Source organism: Protobothrops mucrosquamatus, unplaced genomic scaffold, assembly GCF_001527695.2.
Source record: "Protobothrops mucrosquamatus isolate PMUCROS unplaced genomic scaffold, P.Mucros_1.0 scaffold461, whole genome shotgun sequence".
NCBI classification, from domain to species: Eukaryota; Metazoa; Chordata; class Lepidosauria; order Squamata; family Viperidae; genus Protobothrops; species Protobothrops mucrosquamatus.
In genome coordinates, this window is record NW_015386782.1 from 1,026,873 (window position 1) to 1,051,916 (window position 25,044).

Below are 25,044 nucleotides of genomic sequence, written 5' to 3' on the forward strand. Positions count from 1 at the left end.
ATGTGCACGAGCAGCAGGCACACATGCCCGCCGCTTGCTCAAATGGAGCTGCACATGCATGCTTGCCAGGCACTCGTGTGGAACCATCCCCTCTCCGACCCTGCCGGTCTGCAAAGCTGGAAATGTTGGGAAACTCCATTGTATAACAAACGGCTTTAGCAAGAATGTTTATGCTATGCATTATTTCTGTATTCAGCTGCATCAAGATGGCCTTGAAATTATTTCAAAGATAAAACAGGAAAGGAGGCTTTAAATTTATTCCATAGTAGGTACATCTTACAAATATTTGCTGAAGTTGGAGACATGCATGTGTACATATCCCACACACACATACTTTACGTGTAAGCAAAGAAAATTGGAGGGAAAGAGAGAAGTATATTAAAGGGTATCCACAATACTATGAAACCTAGATTTCCAAATTCTCAAAGATAAATCACAATTAATTTACTATTAGTTTCAGATATTAAAATACTTGCCCTATTCAATCAAGCTGTAAGAACCAAGTAATATACTTTTATTATATTTAAATAAAGCTGTGATGGTTTAATATAACTTATACAAAATTTAGTAACAACTAAACAGAATAATATCTTATTTTTTAGATTTGCTTTTGCACATAAGGCATAATTTCTTCAATAAGCAACTGAAGAGATCTCTATAAAAATGTGAAAATCTTAGTTTAAGATTAAGAGTATTGTTGATTTGCCAATAATATGTATTGTCAAATAAAATTTAAATAAAGTTCATAAAATCCTGCTTCAAGTTTAAAAGTACTTTTCAAAAACCAATGATAACATTTTAACAGAAATGTTACTCTTACTCTTCTATCCCTGTTTCTCTATCCTTTTGCACAATTACTAAATTTAAAAAAATGAATTAAGTCTTTATTCACATATCTACTTCATACCCTTTCTATTATAACAAACATATAATTGAATAAATTATTCATTTTGTAAACACCAATCTTATTAGACAGAGAAGTAAATCCATCTGTTCCTTTAATATTAAATGCTCATTATATTACAAGTCATTTAATAAAGTTTTTTAAAAATGGTTGTATAACTATAAACTGAAGCACATGGTAGATATAAAAGACCAATTATACAAGTAATTACAGCTATGATCACTTGCATATCTTAGAAAACCACCAGAATGGAAAATTCCCTGGCTTTTGGTCATTGTGGACACAAAAACTAGCACTGAAGAGAAACTGTCGTTGATTTAAATTAATACTATTTCACATTTTGGCTATGATACCAAAACAAGATCTTACTATGGATATTTATAAATGCTCTGAAAAAATCCTGCAGAAAGAAATGGACAGCTTTAAGCCATTTGGTATACCAATTTGTTGTATTACTATATTGACTGTGGAACTTCACAAATAGAACAGATTACATAGATGCTTTATATTGTGGACCTTTCAAAATAATATTCTTATGCATATGGATTTATGTTTAATTTGGCACATTATCAATACACAAAGAAACTGAAAACAAGGCTTAGTGATTAAGAAAAACACAACCAAAGCAAATATCATGAACAACCCTTTAGAAAATACAAAAAAAGGACACAACGTACATTTTTCCTATCATTCATTTGGTAGAATTCTCTTCCCCATTTTACTGTGCTCTCAAAATTTGTTGGGCATTAAAGTTAAGGGAACGCATCATCAACTATTAAAAATCAGTCTTGCCTTTTAGTGCAGATACTGCTGATATCTTGTAAACATTCAGCATTAGTTTGAATCAGCTGTCCCTTGCTGACAACATTCTCCCCTCCTTTGATAAAGTTGTTGATCAAACTGTAGTGTCTCCAAAGGCTTTGTTCCAGCGAATGTAAGCTTCTAGGGTTTGAGGGCTAAGGCTGCATTTTATTTTCTTCAAAGACTCGTTGAAATCTGACAGCCGAATGTTTCTCATCTAAAAGGAAAGAAAAAAACAAGCTGCCTTGGGTCTCACGTATTATTGGATTTAAAGTTTGTTTATTAAACTTATTTTTTCAAAAAATTATTAGCATGGGACTACCAGCATTGAGAGCAAAAATAATTCAACTTGGATAAATAATACTATGTTGATTCCACTAGATGGCGCTAAAGTATGTGAATCAAATTCAGCAAATCATTTCAGGCCATTCCCCCCCCCCCATTTCTAATTTACTAACACGATTTAAAATACAAAGTGCTTAAGCCAACAACATATTCTGATCTCTCTGCTCCCTATTTCAGTCTTTACATTCTTCACATCTCTGAAAATTTAGAGGACAGAGAATCTACTAACACAGTGCCATAATAGGAAAGGGAGAAGTTCAACATTAAGCTGGGAAAACTTAAGAACTTTCCAGAGCATACTAAAAGTTGAAGGATGGAATAGAATAATCTATTCTGTACTGATGGAACGGTAATTTTTACACTACAGTGCTGTATAAGTGGCTATGTGTCTAGTCTTCTTTATGAAGTGTTGCATATTTTTAGTTGCATTTGTGTTCTCAAATATAAAATTATGGTTAGTAATTATCTACTTAGAGGATTTTTTTCTGTGACATAGTTTTGAGGTATTTGGTTGCTTTTTAGTAGTATTGGGTTTTTTTTGATATTACATAGAACAGCTTGACAACTTAGTACATTATAAATTGAATACATGTGATCTACTCTCAAAAAAGGGTATCCAAATACTTAAAAGATTTTGAACTTTCAGTTGTGCTCTGAAAACAATAAAAATACAAAAGATTACAAAATGACTGAATTATTTAAGTTAGCAAAGCACATACCTCACTAGCAGACATGTTCTTCACCTGTTCTGGTTTTAATTCTGTAAATTAAAAGAAACATAATTAATGAGTTTCAAATCAATATATCCTGTCAGAAGGCTTAATATCTAAGTAAGACAACTCTGAATTCTGGCAATAAAGCTGGTTTAAACCAAATGTTTTAAATTCATGTTTCTTCATCTTGAAGATCATAAGGCTCTAGGCAGGTCATGAACACATGACCATGGGAATGCTGCAACAGTCATTAAGTGAAAACTAATCACGAGTCATTTTTTTCAGTGTCATTGTAACTTCAAACAATCACTAAACAAATGGTTGTAAGTTGAGGACTTCCTGTATTAGGCTTTCAAAGATTTGGGGAGTTTTTACAAGTTGAAGAAATTTGCTTCCCAAAAGGCTTTCCACTCTCACTTCCATTCTTAAAAGATCCCCAAACAAGAAAAAAAGTTAAATATTTCTTTAAATATTTTCAAATTCTGATACATTGCTATAGAATGCAAAGAAGACTGTTGTTAAAAGATAATGAATATATAATCATCTAATTAATAGATATTTGCTAATGTTATCTATGATAAAACAAAAAGAAAATATTACAACTATTTTAGATTTAACAATCTGATCCACTAAATTTGTATAAGTTTGCATCTTGTCTTTTTATCACTCTAGTTATTGCAGCTTTTTAGACTTCACTTTAATGTTATTCTTTTTATTGTCACAATAATTATATTTTATTCTAGTGTTATCAGGGACATGAGGGCTCAGCAGTTAAAATACGCTGAACTTGTCCGCTGGAAAGCGGACAGCACAGGTTCCAGACCCGAGCGCTGCAGGATGGGGTGGGTTCCCGTTCTTGCCCCAGCTCCTATTTTGAAAAGATGCAAATGTGAGTAGATAAATAGGTACCACTTCCCAACACTTTGGTGGGAAAGTAACAGTCAACAGTCTTCCGTGTGCCTCGGTGTGTATAGTCATGCTTGCGACATGACCACAGAAAATGTCTTTGGACAACACTGGCTCTCTTGGCTAAGAAACAGAAATGAGCATCACCCATAGAGTCAGACATGATGTCATGGTTCCGAAAGTAGAAGCTAACATCAGATGTTCTTGCTTGACACATGACTGGAAAGAGGAAACCTTTATATTTTTTTACTAGGTTTCAATGTTTAGTTTGATTATGTTGTACTGCTAGCCTGTCCTTATTGGATTGGTTGCAAATTCTGTTATATTCTGTTATATACTGTCTCAGTGCTAGACTACAATCCTACTGAAAGTTTGATGGGTGTGTGTGTTTGTGTGTGTGTACCTATGTATGTAGATACATGCATGCATCTAATTTACAAAGTACAACCAATGTTAGCTAGTTAAATTTGATTGTTTAAATTCTTTTTAAAATGCTACTAGCTATAGCAAAGAGTTGAGCCAACTAAACTATTTCTTTAGATCTTAGCTTAACCGAGTCACCTTACAGATGCATTTTATTCAAAGCTAATCATGCTTACCTCGTATAGGGCCCAACGCTGCATCTTTTGCCAATGCTGTTAAGTCACTACCTGAATATCCATCTGTCATTCTTTAGAAGAGAACACAATTTCAAAAATTTATATCCTCTATAGAAAGCTAATAAAAGTTTACAGTGTTACATTCTTTCTTATAAAGCAGTACAATAAAAATTAATTAAACAGTTTGAAAATTTTGGATAAAATAATTAGGTCCATAGTTCAGAAAGACATTTCAATATTTAATGTCTAATATTAATGATATTAAATTGTAGTCTTATCATTTAAGATGTCAGCGTACTGTACGCGATGAGAGATGTTTCTTTGTAAACAGTGAGGAAGAGAAACATGTCTATGCCATTACTCAGAGCCGGTTATATTTAGCATTTCTTTTTGTGAACAACAGCTGCAAATATTACTATGCATAGTCTACCTAGATTTAGCAGTAAGTTAGAATTTACTCACCTAGCTAATTGTGCCAATTCCTTTTGGGTTAATGGACTTCCTTGTTTGCTCAAGAGATTTTTTAGTAGAAGCAGTCGAGTCTGCAAAATATAACATTCTCTATTTGCAATCTCACCTTTGGTTAAAGCAAGCAAAGACACTATACATTTGAAAATTGTGCAGAATGATTTTCACTTTGCAAAGAAGATTAGATCTGAAATCATATGGGGTAGAAGTGAAGCTACATTTTAAAAGTATTCTTATGCTTCTATGTCTTGCTATTATACAAATATTAGGAAAATACTAATAGCTCAATAGAAACACAGCAAATTGCAAGAGTTCAGCATTCTTCTATTCAATCTATAATACCAGTTCCAATCAGACTATCCTGGCTTCTCACATATTTTAACATATTCGTTAAATATGTGAAAAGCTATGAAAATCTGATTGGGACTGATACTGAAGGCAATGAACAATTCACAGTTGGCTATAATTTGCTGTAATATCTAGTACACTGTGGGTTTAAATAGATATCCCATGGCAAGCACTAGATTTGGCTTGGCCCACATGCAAATATACCATTTAAACTTAATTGCCTGTTGCTTGAAAGTTTTCTTTCGCATAAAAGTCTAAGCTTAGATTTCCAGATATATGAAAAATAAGCAAACTGCAAAGCAGAAAGATGAATTCTACTTATGCAGTCCTTTTACAAATAAGGCATTCTCAAAATTGATATAGTGACAGTTAAACTTCCATCCACATTTTGATTAATTCTGATGTAATGGTAATTTGTCTTTCAGCTACAATCTAGGTTCAAATTGCAACTTATTTATAGGAAAATAATCAGATAGTTAAGAAAGAAAATTTACAGGGCAGGGAAATGAGCCAAAAGGGGACAATTGACAAAGGCAAAGGATAAAAAAGAAGGAAAACAAAAGGAAAAGAGTATCATTATAGAGATTCTAGTAGCCCTTGTGATAGAAGCATTCATCCTATAATTAAACATGAACAAACCAATTTTTGTATTATTAGTCTACATTCAATAATTGAATAAGAGACATTCTTACTTAAAAATATCACATACCTCTTCATTGGGTAATGATACATATACTCGTTTGGTGAATCGCCTGAAAAATAAATATTAATATAAAAGTTCTACTTAAGATTCCAGAGATGATAAAAGTTTCAAACCGGGATTGTGGTTAGCAAAAATTGATTTTTTAACTTTAAAATTTAAAATTGGCACTATTTGTATTGCTAGCAATTAACATTAGAATTTCAAGTTCACATTTTGTTATCAGCCCAGCTGGCTCTGGGAAGTGAGAATTGTATATGAGATGATGAGGAAGAAAGATACACTGGGCTTGAGAAAGTGGAACACAGACACAAAGAGAGAAAACGGGAAAATGAGAAAACGGGAAACAAATAGAAATAAATAAGCCTCAATTCAACATCAAAGCAGCTGTACTTTTCACTTAATTGCATTTACTTCGTGGGTATTTATTTTGTAGGTCTAAGTTCCAATTCTGTATGAATGTGCCAATTTAATTGGCTAACTTAATAATTGTTATTAATACATAATTTATTTTTAAATAAATTAGTAATTGTATAAAAATGACATCTTACTCATAAAATATATAGCTCAGGGTGGCTTTACTGATTAGAATGTAACAGTGAAAAAAGGGGTGTTGTCATGAACAATAGGAGGAGGAAGGAATCACAAGTGTCATTAATAAATTTTAAATCCAAGCCCAATACATTTTAGAAAATGTGTTGCTTTTTCAATTGTGCCATAAAAACAGAAACAATGCAAAAATTGATACCAGAATAATTTTCAATATATACAGGTAGTCCTTGACTTATGACCAGTCGCTTAGCAACCATCCAAAGTTACAACAGACCCCCGCAAAAAATTACCTGTGACCTGGATTTGAAGTTCCAACAGCTGGCATCCACCACCACCACTACCACCCCACAGTCACATGACTGCATTTTGACTGCACTTGGAAACCAGCCTGCTGTTTGCAGCATCCACGCTCACATGACCATGATTGATGTGTGTTTTGCTGGAAACTGGCATTTACGCCCATTGCGAGACAATGGATTTGCTTAATGACCGCTGCAAAAACCATAATAAAATCATGTACCTGCCTTAACTTATGATTGTCATGATATAACAACAGAAATTTTGGGTTACATTATGGCTGTAAGTCGAGGACGACCTGAACCCAGTCAAAGTCTAAAATAAAATAACCCAAATTATAAACAATTAAACAAATTATTTACAAAAAATATCCTTTTGTTTTTTAAACTCAAATGTCAAGAAAGATAGTATTAACTTCTACTGAATTGCCCATTTTTAGAACTACTGTTTTCAGACTCCAGTATTGCAAGTCATTCTTGTGTCTTTTGTATTGTGTACGTTTCTACAGTATCCTTGAAAAAGCAATAAATATTCCAAAATACATAGGAAAACTAAATTTTCCTGGCAGCTGGGATTCTTCCCTCTATGATGACTAGAATTTGGTCAGTTATTTTGAAATAACTGATATACATGTAAGAAGGGACATCTGAGAACTGAGAGATGTTTTGAAACACAACGGCATTTAGCCAGAAATATCTCTCCATTTTCAGTGAACAGAAGTTTATATTCCATTTTTGGTATATTTAACCTGTCTTCAGTAGCAAAATGAAGATAAATCATTGATTTGTATCAAAATATAGTTAGAAAATTTTTCCAACAATTCATTCCAACAATATTTCCAGTAAATATATCATCTAGGAAAATATTTACTGTGCATTTTTTTCATTTTAATGATTTTGTTTATATGAAATATGTACCGCATAGTTTAATCACAAGTTCTTATCGTAGTTTCCATTTAAATGTAATATATAAGGATTAATTAATACGTACTCAATTTTATGGACTCATGTCGTAGTAGTTCGAGGACACCGGATAACCAACGAGGGTAATGATTTTACGCTAGAAGAGGACTTCTGACATGGAAAAAACCCCCAGAAAGCAAAATTCAGATAGAATCAGAAAAGGAAACATCACACTATAATAAAATATATATTGTTGTAATTGGGAACAAGCCATTTGCACATCACCATGTAGTGGCAATGCAGAAACCATTATTATTTTGAGGAGTTTAATGACATATTATGATTTTCTCCTTATTAGGAAAAGTCCAGAAGGTTTTTTTCTTGTTTACTGAATAAAGGAGAAAAGGGGAGGGGAATCTTCAGGTAGTTTCAAAACTTTTCTCACTGTGAGAGTCATACACCACCAAGTCAAGGGGAGGTCTTGCCGTCTCCTGACAATAACAGTCAATAACAGTCATGATACCAGGTTTTGATAAAAAACGTGGGGTTTGTCATGGTTGATTCACTACGCAACCCTGCTCACAACCAGATAATAGTAACGGGAGGGGAGAGGGGAGGCATTGGCATGTAAGGAAAGTTTGTGAGGGAACTCTGGAATGCAAGTGTACCACCGGGAAGTGTGAGACAGACCCAAACCCCAAGGTCATTAACTGGGCATGTCCGAGGCAGACAGGCTGTTTCCAAAATAAAGCAAGTGCAACTGATAGATGGACAATGGGAGGTTTGTGCACGAAAACATCAGAACTGACTTTTCTACTTCTGTACCTATATGGCTTTTCAGTAAAGTTACATTATTGGGAGAAAAAATGTCCCAGGAGTTTCTTTTGCTGTTTAATGTATAGGACAGTTGACAGGGATGTTGTTTGTTGTGAGCTTCTGCACTGGACCTAGCAATGGGTACTGTGGAAACTGGTCGCCCTTGTGGTATTTCTGCTGTTGTTATTAAGATGCTCCTGGCAGTTTGTAAAAGATTTGGGTATTATCTTGCTTGTTATGTATGCTTTTAACTCTGCCTGAGGTAATAATAAAGCTTAAAGTCATTTTATTCACTAGTGTGTTTACTGTCTCTAGATCCAAAAGAACCTGATAGCTGCCCTGAAACTTGGCAAAACATACCACTTTGCTCTTATGTATGAAAACTGTATTTCACTGTAGACTACATTGTAAACATGTAAATAATTTCATTGCGTTTGGTGGTCTTGAATTTTAACAGCAAGCACATTGAAAAATACTTAAAGCTTAGCAAAAAAGGGGGGGCAAAGAACAGCAACAGTTCATCTTTTAGCTTGACTGTTTTCTTTAAAAAATAATAATAAAAAGTTTAATCTTTAGAGTTAAAAATACTATATAACTGCCTTTAACACTCAGCACCGTAATACTGTTCCACAATTAATACTTACACCATCAAACTCTATTAAGAATTCTGTTTTTAAACGTCGGCTAGCATCATGTTCACCTTCTCTTCTTTCACATAATAAACTATCCACTTCATCTAAAATATAAATATAAAATAAGATAGCTTGTCATTTTATACTGTGAGCACAGTGACACACATTAAAAATGAAATTCTGTTGCCTGCTCCCAAAAGAAAGTATACTGTATATCTACCCATACATACACACACACACACATATACGTTTGTATGTATATGTATACACACACACACACACACACATATATATATATATTCACACACACATACATATATGTATATATCACTGTCCATTTTGAATACATGGCTGAAAATATGCAATCAATAGTAAATGTATACTTTAAAACAGTTTACAATTGTTTATATAATGCAATACTCTATATTCTAAACAGCATATATTGTTCAAGAGCTCTTAAGTAAGTTACCAACATTTTTAGGAACGACAAGAATTAAAATGTATGGTCCAGGTTATTAATATATTATCTGCGCAGCACTTAGCCAAACATGGCTTATCTTAAAAATCTAAACAAAGCAGATCTGGTTAGTACCTGACTAGGAGACCCATCAGGAAATCTTATGATAGGAGGCTAGACCAAGAAGTTTAGAAAAAAGAGAAGGTAATGGGAATCCATTTTGATTCATTGGTTAAGAAAATTAACATGTACCTGTCAAGGTCATTAATTGGGGAAAATTTTGTTTTTTAAAAAAAAATCCTGTTCTCCAGTATGAATTATCATAAATGGAATGAAATAAATTTAAAACTGTGGATTAAGAACATATTTTTGCAATTCAACTCAATCTAATAAAATGGATAGTAAATAGTTATTCTCAATGAAATGCTATTTTTAAAAGGTTTATGCTTTAAATTTAAGTCAAAATTTTGACTAGTCAGATACATGAAATTTTACCAATAAAAATGATAGAAGGCTGAAGTTCTCTAGCTACTGCAAAAAGTGCACGGACTAGTTTCTCTCCTTCACCAACCTAAGGGAAAAAAAACAAAGAAGATATCTACCTCAAATTGATTGAATAACATGCTTAACAACAGGCATATTATCAGTGGATACTAAAACACAACTAGCTTGATCTATTCTATGACTCTGACATTAAATTACTATATTTAATATAATTAAATTATTTTTAAAACATTCAAATTTTAAAGGTAAAGATGGAGAGAGATGTCGGTCCGTGTGTTTATTTCGGAAAAAAGTCGTATGAATAAAGACATCGTGGTACAGGTTCTCCTGAAGTAGGTGTGTCCGTAAAAAGTCTCCCTGTATTTACTGAATTCTCCCCCTTCCCTTCTGTGACTTTTTAAAAGAAGATTCTAGAAAATATTATGTCGAAACTGACTTTACATATTCCAGTGGAATAAAATTTGACACAGATGTAGATGTAAAATTAGAAATAGTTTAGAAACAGATAGTTATTTCCAATGTACTGGAATCTGGTACAAATGCAGCTCCATTTATTTTTTTTTCAAAACTTCCTAAGATATCTCTTTAACCACAACCATAATATAATATTGCTACTCACATATTTTGATGTCAGACTTGCAGCACTTATGTTAAAGAAGGTTGAATTTGATTCTGCAGCCACTGCTTTGGCCTATATTAAAAAAAATACTGGTTTAAGACTGCAACATAATACAAAACATATAGCATCTTTCAGCTATGTGTAAGCGTAATATAATTATCCTTATTAGCCAGAGTTCTGCTGAACTGTAAATTTCAATCTATCTTTAGCAACATATGTTACACTTTTAAATGTCTGCTGATATAGTTCAGAATTTACATTTTCTTGTAAGATACTGTGAAATTCTGAGCAGTCTTCCAACTGGAGTACCCATGACCCAACATGGAACTACTCTCTTATTTCAAAATGATAGGACAGAATATTCCTTGTGTACACATGTTTGTTTCCTGTCTTAAAATGACAGAAAAACACACTACCAATTTTCAGCAAATATAAACAGATTTAGAAGGCGTTCTGGGGGAACAAAAGAGGACATTGCCTGCCCACGTGATAGAGGAAAGCAGCTCTCTTACCAGCATCGTCTTCCCGTTTCCTGGTGGGCCAAACAACAACAATCCACGTGCAGGAGCCCTAAGTCCTGTAAATAACTAGAAGATCGACTGAGTTACATTTTGTTCCATTTTAGTAATTTTACTGCTGAGAGAAGTTATTAGTAATGTGTTTTGCAGAAGATATTAAAAACACTGGCCATCCAGATCACTGGATACTTTGCCCCTGAGCTCTCTTTTTTTCTGCTTGATAAGAGTCAAGGAAAAATAGGCCAAAACAGACCACAGACAAAAAGAATCAAATAATACAAAAGAAAATTATAAAATGAATCCTTAAATTACTAAATTTAAGAGATATTATTTGGAACTCAACAAGCTATAAGTGCTATACAAACAATACACTTTCTAGAATAGAATTAATTTAATTTTTTACTATTATAACTTGTTAAATCATTTTTCAAGCAACTAATGCTATTATAGCCTATTTTCAACGTTTTCTTCACAATATCTAGGTGTAAGACATCTGATAGAAGAAAAAAGAGACAGCAAAACTGCCTCAAATTGGCTGTTCCAGCAATATATACTGTGGATTTGTTTTGTTAATTGCCTTTAGTCTTTATCTTAAGAGAATGAACATATAACATACAGCATATATTAGTTGGAATGATTGTATTATAGCATCAACAACAAACTTGTCAATTTTTCTTTCTTGCAGTATCTTTAAATATAGCTTGAAGAGAATGTAACTAAGATGTGAAAAATTTGATGTACAATAGTATATAAATGAAACACAATGGAGGTCTTTAGACTTTCATTGTGATACTTTTCACAAGAGACCAAACATTAATAAGAAAAGACTACAATAGCCACGCATCATCAAAATTCACATCTCAAAAATTCACACCAAATGGATACAAGCAGGGTTTTTTAACAAACAATGAAACACAAGAATTATGCCTCATAGGCAAATATAAAACATATAAATTACAGAACAAAATCAACATTTAATTACCATTTGATTTTTAAATATTCAAGAATATGGTTTCTGGTAATTTAGATTACATTTTCCCACCTTCTATTATTAGAGATGGATTGCAATGGCAAGCATTTGTTCATTCAATTGCCAGAGAACTGAACCTGGACTAATTGCACTTAACTACTTATTAATGGTGATGTTATTTCAATTGTCAATTGATGCGAAAATGCAAAATCTGAACTCTGGTGCCAAAGTCTACTGAAAGATTTAGAAACCAAGATGACTTGGTCAAATATTTATATGTATGAACTCTAAATCAAATATTCACCTGCAAATTTTTAAGAGTCAAATCAAAACTATTTTCTGAAAGTTGTGTTCAAAAATGTTCAAACTGCAGCAGAGATAGGAAGGCTGGGGGTTATTAAGAATGGCCATCTTATTTAATGGTCATCACTGCTTGCAGCTGTTAATGGGCAGGCTCCATTACAGTCATAAGTCAAAGATTATCTGTAGACTGATTGTATCTTTCATACTGGTTTGGAGATACACTTTGCCTGCCAACAAACTAAACAGAAGGGCAACTTTCACTTTCATTAGGTTTCTGATCCAGCTCAGCAAGTTCACTGGCAGAATAGAAGAGCAATTTTGTCAGTTCTTCCATTCTACTGTAGATTCCTAGAACAAAAAAATCTGGTTCTAAAAATTGACCATCTGGAGAATATGGAAGAGTCAGTGGTAGGTGGTGCATATGAAGAGATGATTATTAAAATTGTTTCTCCCTCTCTTCCTAGGAAGGGAGGATTTTCAGCAGAATTTCATTTAGAAATTGATGATGCCAATTGGAAGGACCTAGAACTGTTTTAACTGAAAATATAATTATGCTTTGTTTAAACTTTACTACTGAAGTCCTAGCAGCCTGAATGTATAGTGGGGGAGTAGATAACATTGATTTTAGCTCATTATTGAGCATGTGATTAATTCCTACTTATTAATCTATGGAATACAATCAAAGTATTGGACCAATAAAAGCTTTTACTCCAGCATTTAATCATATACTCCAATTGGACTTTGATACTCACAAAACTGTGAGTAATAATTACACATTATAATAGATGCAAATATAATAAGTATACATGTTACTTGAATACATCCAAAATGTTAAATTTTTTAAAAAAATCCAAGTAAAATCTACCAGATAATGAAAACATAGAAGATGCAATAAAACAAGCCAGGAAACAGATTGCTTACTTCAGGTCTAAGTGATGGAAGGATAACAATTTCTTGCAGTGCCTGTTTAGCCAACTCCTGCCCAGCAATATCATCAAAATTGACAGATGGCCCACTAACAAATACAGAATAGTAATTAGTGCAACAATAGGCATCTCATTCTTCCAGAGTGCAGCTGAGTATTTCACACTCTTTGTCTCAACTGATTTATTTTAAAGAAAAACCCTTACAGTTAAGAAATTATTCTCATGTACTGTATGTTAAATATTATTATTTTTAAGACTATTTTCATTTCTTCCGATCCAAATCTTAAACAGATGCAGAAAAAAATATGAACATTACTTGCCTTGAAAATAATTACACTGGATATTTACTAAAAAGCATTCCCATCCCACCATCCACCCATAAAATACTGCTGGCATTTACCTGTCTACAATTTCATTGAGAATAAGATTAGCAAGGTTACTATCCACATTTCTGAAAATCTTCGTGTCTTTCTTTTTTCGTACAGCAGATGAAGGAGTAGAAGGCTTGGTGGTTCTATTATTTTTGGGAGTAGCCTAAGAAAATGATTATTTCAAATGTATTTCAAAATTATTTTTAAAAAAAGAATCAGATACCAGTTTCAGTAATCTAAAGGAAGCAAATTTCCATTCAGCATCTGGCTAATCATTTAAACAAACCTTTGATATGATACAAGTTAACTTTACTTAAAAAAATACAGAAAAAACAATTAAATGTTGCAAAAGAAATGAAAGATTGATTATGTGGCATAAAGGTAATGTCAATTCTTAGCAACCATATATATTTTCTCCGTGGTAATATAACATATTGTTATAAATTCAGGAAAGGAAAGAAAAAAGAGAGCATAAATATATAATAGAATGTGGAAAGGAACTGTTATAGTAAAATGCATAATTATTCTGTAGATAAGTAGAGTTCTATATCTCTAAACAAAAAAACTTATATCCCATATTATTTATCAAAGATTTAATTGCTTTTAAAAAACTAATTGTTTGAATAAATAAGAGACAAAATGTAATAATCCTTCCTTCCAATGTCTCACATAGCATGCTGATTAAAAGCAAAGGTAAAATCTGTATAAGAACTCTGTATTACCACTTTAAGTTTATGGCAGTGATATTCTAAACTATTTTTTTCTACTCTGAAAATAATAAACCCAGAAGAAAATGAACTCAGTATCACCATATGCACTTTCTAAATCTATGGTTTTAAAACTGTCAGCAAAATAAATTGGAATAGTTGAATTCTTAACTATCCTTAATAGTTCTACTATACTGAGAATAAAAATATCTGTGTGCATCATACAACATTGACTTTATATTAATTTTAAAAATGACAAATTTTAGCTTTTCCAACAGAAAAAAGTGTTCTACATTTTTGATCATTTTGCTTCCTCTTCTCCATATATTTTTTCATGCCAATATTTTCCAGGCATCTTCTTGCAAATACCCATAACCCAGAAATCATTTCTCACCCCTTCTCCTTGGAGCAGTTTTGCAACCCAGTTGCCAGCTTGTAAAATATGGGCAGAATCCAGCTATTTCCAATGGTAGAAGCCTCCCATCGGCAAAATGGGGAATATATACCAGGGGTCCGCAACCACCGGTCTGTGGACCGGTACTGGGCCGTAGCATGCCAGCACCCCGTCCGCACAAACAAGGAAAGCCCCATCTGTGGAATGCAGGCAGCACACTAAACCATGCACCCTCCAGTCCATGGAAAAACCTCTCTCCACAGAACCGGTCCCTGGTGCCCAAAAGTTTGGAGACCTCTGCTATATACTGAATTCATTCTTCCCCTTGTTATTTTCTGTCAAATCACTGAAAAGTATTTTTCTACTCTTATAGCAGATATCTTCTACTGATACATCCACAACCTTAATCAAAATTAAGAGCAAAATAACATGAAGTAGTCTTTCTTCCTAAAATGAGTTAGGGATTACAAACTTATACAATTCTCTTATAGTAAATCACATCTTTGCTCCATTAGCTTGTATGGTATATTCTAGATAACAGTCTCTACCAGCCTTTCCTAATAATATCAATAACTGAACTTAGATTTTGTTGCATGCAAAACATGCCATTTATAAAATGCAATTCCTTAATTTTGAATTGCAATTTTTCTATTTCCTAAACTGACAAATGCAATATACTATACATAGAAGCTAATGTCCTACCTTCTGAGTTGCAGCTGAAGGAACTCTAGGTGCAGAAAAATTAGAAACTCCGGTATAACTAGGTGTTCTTTGGTGCCCAGAAAATCCTCCGGATCCAGCCTTTGCCACAGATTTTGAACGAGGAAGTGAATTACTACTGTGAGACAATGGATCCTTCTTTTTCGGAACAGTTCCATTTTCTACAAAGAAAAAGAACAAATTTGTTACTACGCAAAACATTCAAGTCAACTAGTTGCACATTTACTTATTTTTAAATTGTTACCATCTATTAATTTAATTGATTTATAAGACTGATTTCACAAAACAACTCTAGGTAATAACATAGGGTTAAATTTCATAATACAAAATAAACAATAATATAAAAACACACAATTTAATGTACTTATCTTAGCCATTATAGAAAAGTGGATAAACTCATTATCAGTGTGAACAGACCACCTCTGAAACATAACATGATTTATTTTAATAATGTTGCTTTCTGTTTGCACTGGTATTTTGTAAATTTTATTGAGTAAGCTAAGCTTTCTAAGTTTTGTTAGAAAATTTTAGAACTAAAGCTATTATCATTTCCTGCAGGCATAGCCAACATATCTAAACACTGGGCTACACTATGTATACTAAAAATGTCCAAAGCTTAAGAATTCTTATAGTTTCTTTTTAAAAAAAACTCTTAGAACTTTGACCAGGTAGTGTACAAATATTGCAGTATTCAAGCAACATGAATTTAGTATTCAAGCAACATGAATTTAGAATGAAAGATAGTACAGGTTGTCTTTGCTTAACAACAACAATTGGGATCACCAACTCCATTACTGAGAGAGACATCACATGGCTGTGACTTGCAATTTTACCGCTGGCTTCTCCGTTGACTCTGCTTGTCATAAGTTAGCTGTAGAGCAATCAAATGGTGATCATGTGACTGTGCTATGCTGCAACAGTCATAAAGAGCCACAGGCTGTCAAGCACCAAATCTCAATCACGTGATTACAGGGATATTGCAAGAATCATAAGTACAAGGACCAGTCAGAAAGTTATTTTATACAATACCATAGCTTGGAATGGTCGCTAAACAGAGCAGTCATTAAATGAGGACTACCTATAATCAAAAATTCAGCAAAAAAGGTACATCTACAGAAGCATAAAAAGAAAGGTATAATGTAACTATGAAGACCAATATAAAAACTCTAAAGGAATATATTGTCCCACTACTTACATACGTCCCATTTACCAGTGACACATGGCTCCTGACAGATTACTGTCTTGAGAATGCCTCCTTTGATGGCAAAAGATTACCCACCCCTGACCAATGCAGTGAAATTTTGTATCTAAGTGGAATTAAATTAACATATATGGACTTTTTTTACCTAATTATATTTTCACTATTCTAGATTATTTGATAAAGGTTATCAACAAGAAAGCAAGCAGTTAAAATATTTCTGAATGCATCTTAGAAAGTTAGATTCACTCTTCACTTAACATTATGCACTTATTTATCAAATTTATATGGTCACCCAACTCATGAGAAGTGACTCTGGCTAGTATACAACAGTCAATAAAATATATATTTATAAATAAATATTTAAAAATAAAAAAATCAGCTTTAAAATGGAGATAATTAAAACTAAAAATACATGCAAAATATGTAGCACCTCTCAAATATTTTCAGAATGAATCATAAAGGATTAAAAAGTATCAGACAAATCAAGCAACAATAAAGTTGTCAACATTATTTGCTTTGATATCTAAAAGATGGCAGCAAAGACACCATGTAAGATGCCTAGGAATAAGACTCTATCAGATGGATACTAGAGACACAAGAGTAACAAAGAAGTTTATATTAATGTCTGTGAAAGTTATAGAAAAACTAGGGCTCAGGACACCCGGCTCCAAATAAGAGTTTAAATTCTGTTTAAAAATAGTGAAAAGATGAAGTACTAACTAGATTTCCAGACAAGCTTCACCAGACAGTGGAGTGGATAACTAAAACTTAAAAGATGCTCACTTGTTGTAAGCCACTTAGTTGCCTTGAACCGTGAGATGTGCAACAAATAAATTTAATAAATAAATAAAACCATGCAATAATTATTTTTAAGATTACACAGAAACTGGCCCATCTGGCTCAAACAGTGAAAATATTTCACACCATTGAACAACAGAATTTGGGTTTTGGCGGGAGGGGGATGACCATGCATTGAACTTAGATACAAGTGTATGTTAAATAAAAATATTACAGTAATATCAACTGGACCAATGTATCATCAACCGGCATTCTAGCCAAAATGGGTTGATGTCTGCTTCGCTAGGCAACCATTTTCTATTTGTGCTCCTGACAAGATCTTCAGTCTCCTGGTCTTTGTACAAGCCCACTGTTGATTCTAAATAACATTTTAGTATTTACAGTGCCTCACCTGACCCAAGTATAAAAATGAGATAGAATATTTGCCTGTTTAGTACATATCTCTTCAATACTATGTATATTATCATAATATCCAACACCCAATTGGTTAATGATTTTATACAATGATTCCTTATATGTTAAAAGCACAGCCAATGTGGATTTCAAATAAATTCGGAATTTGAGATGTGATAAAGGTACTATGTAATAATAGAAAATACCCATAGCTCGAGTTTTAGTTTTTGGCAATGGTTTGCTCTCCAAGCTTGTTTCAATTTAGTTTCTGAATGTTTCGTTACCAGATTAGGTAACATAATCAGTAGGATTTTCTTGTTTTATTGCTGCATATTTTGTTTTGATACGGTAGATATGAGAGACATCCCCCTAATTAATTAGGTGCTGGGAAAACCAAACCCACCTGACTGGAGATGTCCATTGCGGCATACCAGGTTAGTATTGTCACTACGGACTTCCATTTGCAGCTTGGGAATTGGCTTAACTGCCTGCATCTTCTCTATGCAACAGAACAGAGGGAGGAAAAAGGACAAATAAAAGACAAAAAATGAACCAATGAAAGTTACGTATACTGGTAATACCAAAATGATTTTGCTTTTAGTTGGCTTGATTAGGATTAAAGTTACAAAGCTAATGTTTACAATGTTATGAAGTCAAATCTGATTAATAAAATACAATGTATGTAAAACTGTGAACTGCAGTCAATAACTGCGTATTTAAAAATAGCAAAGAAAAGAACTAGTGGGGTACTTTAAAATTAATGTGCAAAGAATTATGATGAGTTCTACATATCATCTAAGACAATCTACAACTTGTTGGTTCAATCTGCAGCTATATTTATACTAAATTTTGTTAACAAATATTTGTTTATGATAAGTATTTCATTTTAAGCAGCTAATGTATATTTGTAATCTACAGGTTATTTCAAGTTGCTACACAATTCTATAAATAAGAGCACAAGAGCCCTCCTTTTTGATCAAGTGAACATTCCCTAATTATTAAGTAATTGTTACATAATTGAAATAAAATTACTACTTTTCTATCAATAAGATTTAGCACTGCATTATAACAGAATTAGACAGATGAAGCTCACAAGTGATCATTAAAAAATTATAAAACTTCCACTATTCCTTATACTACTTTTAGTTATCAGTTATCACCTTTTGAAATGAACAACTTATTAGATATCATCCTGAATGTGACTGTCAGCAATATTTAGATTCACAAATAACCCCTTTGTAAAGTCATGCTCCTTTTCTTTTTTTAGAAAACAGATCAATACCCATCTTTTTTGTACTTCAAAAATAAAACCATTTAAAAAAAACAATAGCTCTTCAATACACATTTAGCTAAAAAATGGTATTCCGTAATTACAACTTTGTCACTATCTCAGAACAACCTAGATTCCTTTTTGATACTATCATATATTTTCACGTAAAAGGGTACTGCAATATACCTTTAACTAAAATAGGCATCACACAAAATACAAATTCAATTTTTAATATATGCATTTTTTTGAAAAAAGATTCTTACTCAGCCCTTCCTAAAATATTAAATAAGATGGCCAAAGTTTAAAGAAACTGAAGACTGTGATACCTATCTCACATTTCTTCTCTATGGTCCTTTCTTGTATACTATTACCCAACAGTCCATAGTCAAAAAGATGGTCATTTCATCACATGGCAAAGACATATATATATACAGAACATTTATTCCATAACATCTACATCAACCTTTCTCAACTTGGAATCTGCAAGAGGTCTCTAAGATTCTGTAAGACATCATGATTGGAAAAACATTTTTTTTAACAAATGCAATGCTAGCATTCATAATGATGGGGATTTTTACACATCACAACTCAGCTTCTGGCCCAACACTTTGCTATTGTTGTAAATGGTGACAAATGTGGGTTGTGTAGGTTACAAATAATTGTATTGTGAACTTTTCATAATTTTTTGCGAAAAATACTTGTTTATGCAAGGATTCACTAAGATCTAAACATTATTTCAAAGGTTTCTCCAGAGTAAAATTTTTGAGAAAGGCTGATCTAAGACAATTCATTAAGATTGCTAAATCCTTTCTAAAAGTTGTATGAAAATTATACTTCCTTTATTCACCTCAAGGGTAAAACACTAGTTTAGAGCTACTGTTCATATGCATGAAAAATATAATCAGTAATGAAACAATTCCACTGCCTTCACGTTTATTTCAAAACATAATTCACAGGACTCATATTTGCTTACACATAAAATCTTGACCTCCCACAAGAATTACTGATAACACAGCTGAGTGGAAATAGAAACTGGGCATACTGCCAATTATATACTATGGATAAGAATATCAGTAGCAAAACCATACATAGATTTTCAAGCTACTTTTATTTCTAAGTGCTTTCTTCCCTTTACAGATCCAAACTGTTTATTAAAGAGCTGGGAAATCAATGAAAAGGACAGGATAACAGCTGAAGAATAAATGAAGGAATTTAGGCCATAGATCAAATAGATCTGAAGATCAATTTGATGTTTAATATCATGGTGGAAAAAAACATTTATACCTCTACCTCATTATATTTACACAGAGCAGAAAAGCATTGCATTTCTCAGTGTGTGACATCTCCTTTGAAGGGAGCCAGAACATATTATTCTCTGTAGTTAAAACTGAGAAGACCCACTTGAACTGAATGAATATCATTGCTGAGGAAGGTCTTAGGGATATAACCCATACAATTGCTTGTATTGCTTTGGCTTGCACATCACAAGGATGCAAATGGTGTATGGCAATATAAAAACTAGGAACTACCTACTCAACTGGCCTCAGGTTAAGAACAATTATCAGTACCTCTTTGTAAGTGATAGTCTCTCTCAGCTTAAAGGAACTAATAAGACCTTTATTGAAAACACTCTTTTTACCTGGGGAGATCTGCGCAAATATTAAATAATCTGAAATATTCTGACTGATGTGGGCCTTGCAATACTCTTTTGCAGGTTCCAGTAATTCCTTACAGGCCTAGTTCAAAAGGTAGTGTTGGATCACTATCTTCCACATCTAAATCATTAACACTAGAGTCCCAAACAGTTGTATCCTGCCCCCTATTCTGTTCGGTATCGTCCTGGAGAGTTTCAGAGTAAGATATCATAAATATTAGTTGGTGCTCCCTATCATCCAACTCCAAGAAAGCAACTGAATTCTGGAAAATGACTTGAATGGGCCGAATAAGCTAAAATTAAATCCAATAAGAGAGGATTTCAATTATAAACAGAACTGAAATGTGGGACTGATGCTCAACCTTCCTGGAAGGCAATACACTGTTTAAAAGCTGACCAACAGTCTGCAAGTACTATTTTATCTTCTAATTCACAAGTGACAAAGATACTTGAAAAGCACCCAGAAGCTTCAGCTGATATAGAATGCGGCAGCGTAAACAACTTTAGATGCCCCTAGGATGATGCATGTAACACCTCTGCTGTGTGAAATGAACTGAGTGCCAGTTTGCTTCTGGATCCAATTCAAGATATTGGTTAAGACCTTAAAAACCCTGCATGGCATGGGCCCAGATTACTACAGAACCATTTTCACCCTATTATGTTGGCCTGTCTCACTTGAATCGGCAGGGAAAGTATGCTGTGGATCAGTTAAAGAATGTTGACTGACAGGGTCCAGGTAGAGAGTCTTCTCTGCCTTTGTCCTCACCCTTTGGAATATCCTCCCATCAAAGGTAAGAGGTAAGGCAGGCTGCCACTTTCCTGGCCTTTTGTAAATGCTTGAAGACCTGGCTCTGTCAACTCAAAAATGCTGGGGTATATTTTTGCCTATTTATCTTGTTAGAAACATTATATGAGGTAGCCTTTTTATATCTGTAACAGCAAAACCAAACAAAGTAGTGTCCTATAGCACCTTAAAAATATAGCTAAATTTCTATGCTTTGTCATGGCCCACACTCTAGATTGCTCCAGGCATCCAGAAAAGAGCAACAGCAATTGGAAACCTTTCAGGAAAACACTAAAGTTATATTCTATAAGCCCTGTGGGGGAAAAAACTCACTATTATCAAAGCTGCAGGTACAGGAAAGGGTGAGGAATCAGCAAAGGTACAATTCCACACCATAGGATTATAGTTTACGTTTGACACCTCATACTTAATAGCAAGTTATTTTAATCCAACATATGTTGCAGCTGCCCAACATTATTCTTGTTAAAAAGTTTGTTTGTCATTGGCTATCAAGCATGTATTTTTATATATTTCTATCTCACAATTTTTCTGACCACAGTCAATGACATTTAGAGATGCAATTTTAGCAAACCACAGACACATACACATACGCAATCTTATTGGCACCATTCCTCCAACCTTAAAATGTTCTGCTCCTGATTTTATTTACTGTACTCTAAGGATTCCCAATCTTTTTAGCCTCTGAGGTACATTTGAACTTTAAGACACTGTTGGGTCCCACAACAAAATGGTGGCTATGGAAGCTACCTAATACAAAATGGCAACTAGATCTACCAGACTAATTACAAAAGAAATGTCCAAAAAATAATTGGATAATCATGAGAAACACATTGAGAACGCACTACAACTGTTTGAAAGAACAGCTAGGAAACCTAAGGAAAGTATCTACTGTATTTTTTTAATCTATATTTCTCAGTTAATACTGGCTTCCTAAAACAATCAAAGTAGCTAAAGAGATAGTAAATGGGATTTACAAAATCATAACCCATCTGGTTTAGGAGCTTCATCTTTTCTAGGTAGGAATTCTATGTCCTTATTTCTCCTAATAAATAAGCAAAGCCAAGCATGCTATCCCAGCTTCAACCCTATGAGACATAAACCATGTAATGTGGATAAATGATTTAACAGCATTTTCAAGAAAGCCAGCAGAGAATAAATTAGTTTAGATACTGCTATCCTTAGAAGTCCACAGCTAATTGTGATGACTGAAAATAACACGTACGTGATGATGTGATAAAACCCAACCCTTATTTGCATCCTAACTTTTGATCCAAGTAGGTAAATTGCAGAGCTTGCCTCGTGAGATCATTACATGTTTCATTCCTGGCCCCTTCGGACATTTTTGCTGCTGTCTAGTTTAATTTTGCTTCAATCAATACATGCTTTGATTTAAAAGATTTCAATTTATGATAATGTGTCACTGAATTCATTAAGTATTTTGTAAAGGTCTATATTCATGAACTGATTTCAGGATTATTTTGTTCAACAATTTACTGCTTTTCATCAAAGTAATCTGCAGTTAAAACTTATTTAGCTTAAAATTTGGCAACATTTTTCTCTATGGGTTTTTCTTCTAAGATGCATTTTATATTATCTTCCATTAATGCTAATTCTGCACCAGTTGCTTAGCCATTTCAAAAAGCAAGTTACGTTCATGCTGCATTTTAAAAAGTTTTTTGCAAAAAAAACCCAAAAACAAACTCCTCACTAGTTCTTCAGCTTCCCCTTTAAAATATCAAGAGGCCAAATTTTGATAGTATACTTGCATCTCTAAACAAGTACATTGATACAAAATGAAATCTATTGGTGAAACATGTTTCATTTTTTAAAAAAAATAGTTTTAAATCATTTTTCTCTTCATTATTAATAAATCTTAAATATATACACTATCAGTTTTACAATTTTCTAAAGTAACAACGTTAAGTAGTACCTAACAGCTGCAAACGGTCCTTGGCCATTGCCAAATTTGTCATCATTTTAGACTGGAGGCGACGAGCTCGATCATAATGGTCTCCTTAAAGAGAAAGTTAAACATTCAGCAAAGGTATAATAGCAATATCTATCTTATACTCCAGCAAAAGTAAGTAATTAATATAAATGGTAACTAATAAAATAATATAACAGTATATCATACTGTACCACTTGGAACAAATGAAACTAGAAGCAACAGGTTTGGCAAAAAAAAACAAACAAAAAAAAACCTCTAGGATGCTACTACAATTACACAGGATTCCAAACTATAGACTCCCAAAATACTCATATGAAAATACTATGAGTTTTAGAATTCCTTTGGAAAAGTGATGCATTATGATTACAGATTTGTAAATCTATGCCAATATTCCGCCAAAGAAAAGTACTATTGTCCTATTAAAGACTATTAATTTCAAGGAGTAAATGATTATTTTTAAAGCATTTTTAATAAAAATCAAAAGTGTTTCAAGGTGTTTATTTGATTGGATCTTAGCTTTGTGTCATAAATTATCGAAGTTAATTATAAGGTGTTAACTCACATTGTAATTTTTATACAGTACAGTAACTGTTAATTAAGTATACATTTGTTGCTATTTTAATACCAGGGAATCAAACATGATCCAAAATTCTGACTTTTATGTTACCCAATTTTCCCAGCTAAAACTATTATCAGAAAAACTCACTAAAGCCATAATAACTAAACCAAACAATACAAATATAAACTATATGTTCAAATTTTTGATTCAGCTAACCAAACAGCTACTACGTACTAAACTTAATCCTAAAAATTTGGCATTAGCTGTAATTTTGAAGAAGACTTATTATTCTTTGTTTCTATGACTTCTCCATACAATCCCTTTCAAAAAGGACATGATATAAACAATGATAAAAGATTCAGGTATTCAATAATTATTCTATAATTATTATACTCTATCCAATTATCAATATCCAATTATCAATTTCAATATATGTAATAGCCAATCTAATGTATCTAAGCAGATTATCTAATAACAATCATTAAAATCATTAAAAGCTTTTTTAAACACTAAAAAGCAAAACAAAAACAGTAGCAGAATGCAGCACAATTAATCAGTTGTGCAGAATAACTATAAAATATAAAATACACTATTGCAGAATAATACAAGTAATAAAAAATCAAACTGAACACAAACTATAGAAATTCTGGTATTAAAAAATGAAGGTTTTCCTTGACAGCAAAGCATAGGAACCAGACATAACTCCTTGCGAAGTGCTTCTAGAACTCTACAACAGAAGTCTGTGCCTCATTTCACCTATCAGAGAAACACAGAACGATTGATCAATCTAAAAGCATTTATAAGCGAGAAAATTCTTTTCCCAAATTTTTCAGAGGTTTAAGGATCAAGCCTCAAAAAATTGAATTGGATCTACTATGTAGAAACAATAGAACAGCCAATGCAGTAGATGAAGCGCTGACATTTATATATTTATTTATTTACTT

At 32.9% G+C, this 25,044-nt stretch overlaps 1 protein-coding gene across 1 annotated transcript in view; it reads right to left on the minus strand.

Annotated features, from left to right (window-relative positions):
* Positions 1 to 243: 243 nt before the first annotated feature.
* The window catches only part of SPAST (spastin), a 35,707-nt gene continuing 10,906 nt past the window's right edge, over positions 244 to 25,044 (minus strand). The window contains exons 3-16 of the mRNA XM_015816505.1: positions 23,524 to 23,607; positions 18,268 to 18,363; positions 15,455 to 15,633; positions 13,681 to 13,814; positions 13,276 to 13,369; positions 11,076 to 11,150; positions 10,564 to 10,635; positions 9,936 to 10,011; positions 8,967 to 9,087; positions 5,794 to 5,836; positions 4,731 to 4,810; positions 4,269 to 4,339; positions 2,770 to 2,810; positions 244 to 1,922 (exon numbers count right to left, since the gene is read on the minus strand). Coding sequence (XP_015671991.1) covers positions 1,800 to 1,922; positions 2,770 to 2,810; positions 4,269 to 4,339; positions 4,731 to 4,810; positions 5,794 to 5,836; positions 8,967 to 9,087; positions 9,936 to 10,011; positions 10,564 to 10,635; positions 11,076 to 11,150; positions 13,276 to 13,369; positions 13,681 to 13,814; positions 15,455 to 15,633; positions 18,268 to 18,363; positions 23,524 to 23,607 — 1,289 coding nt within the window. The 3' untranslated portion in view covers positions 244 to 1,799. The remainder of the gene's footprint in view (positions 1,923 to 2,769; positions 2,811 to 4,268; positions 4,340 to 4,730; positions 4,811 to 5,793; positions 5,837 to 8,966; positions 9,088 to 9,935; positions 10,012 to 10,563; positions 10,636 to 11,075; positions 11,151 to 13,275; positions 13,370 to 13,680; positions 13,815 to 15,454; positions 15,634 to 18,267; positions 18,364 to 23,523; positions 23,608 to 25,044) is intronic.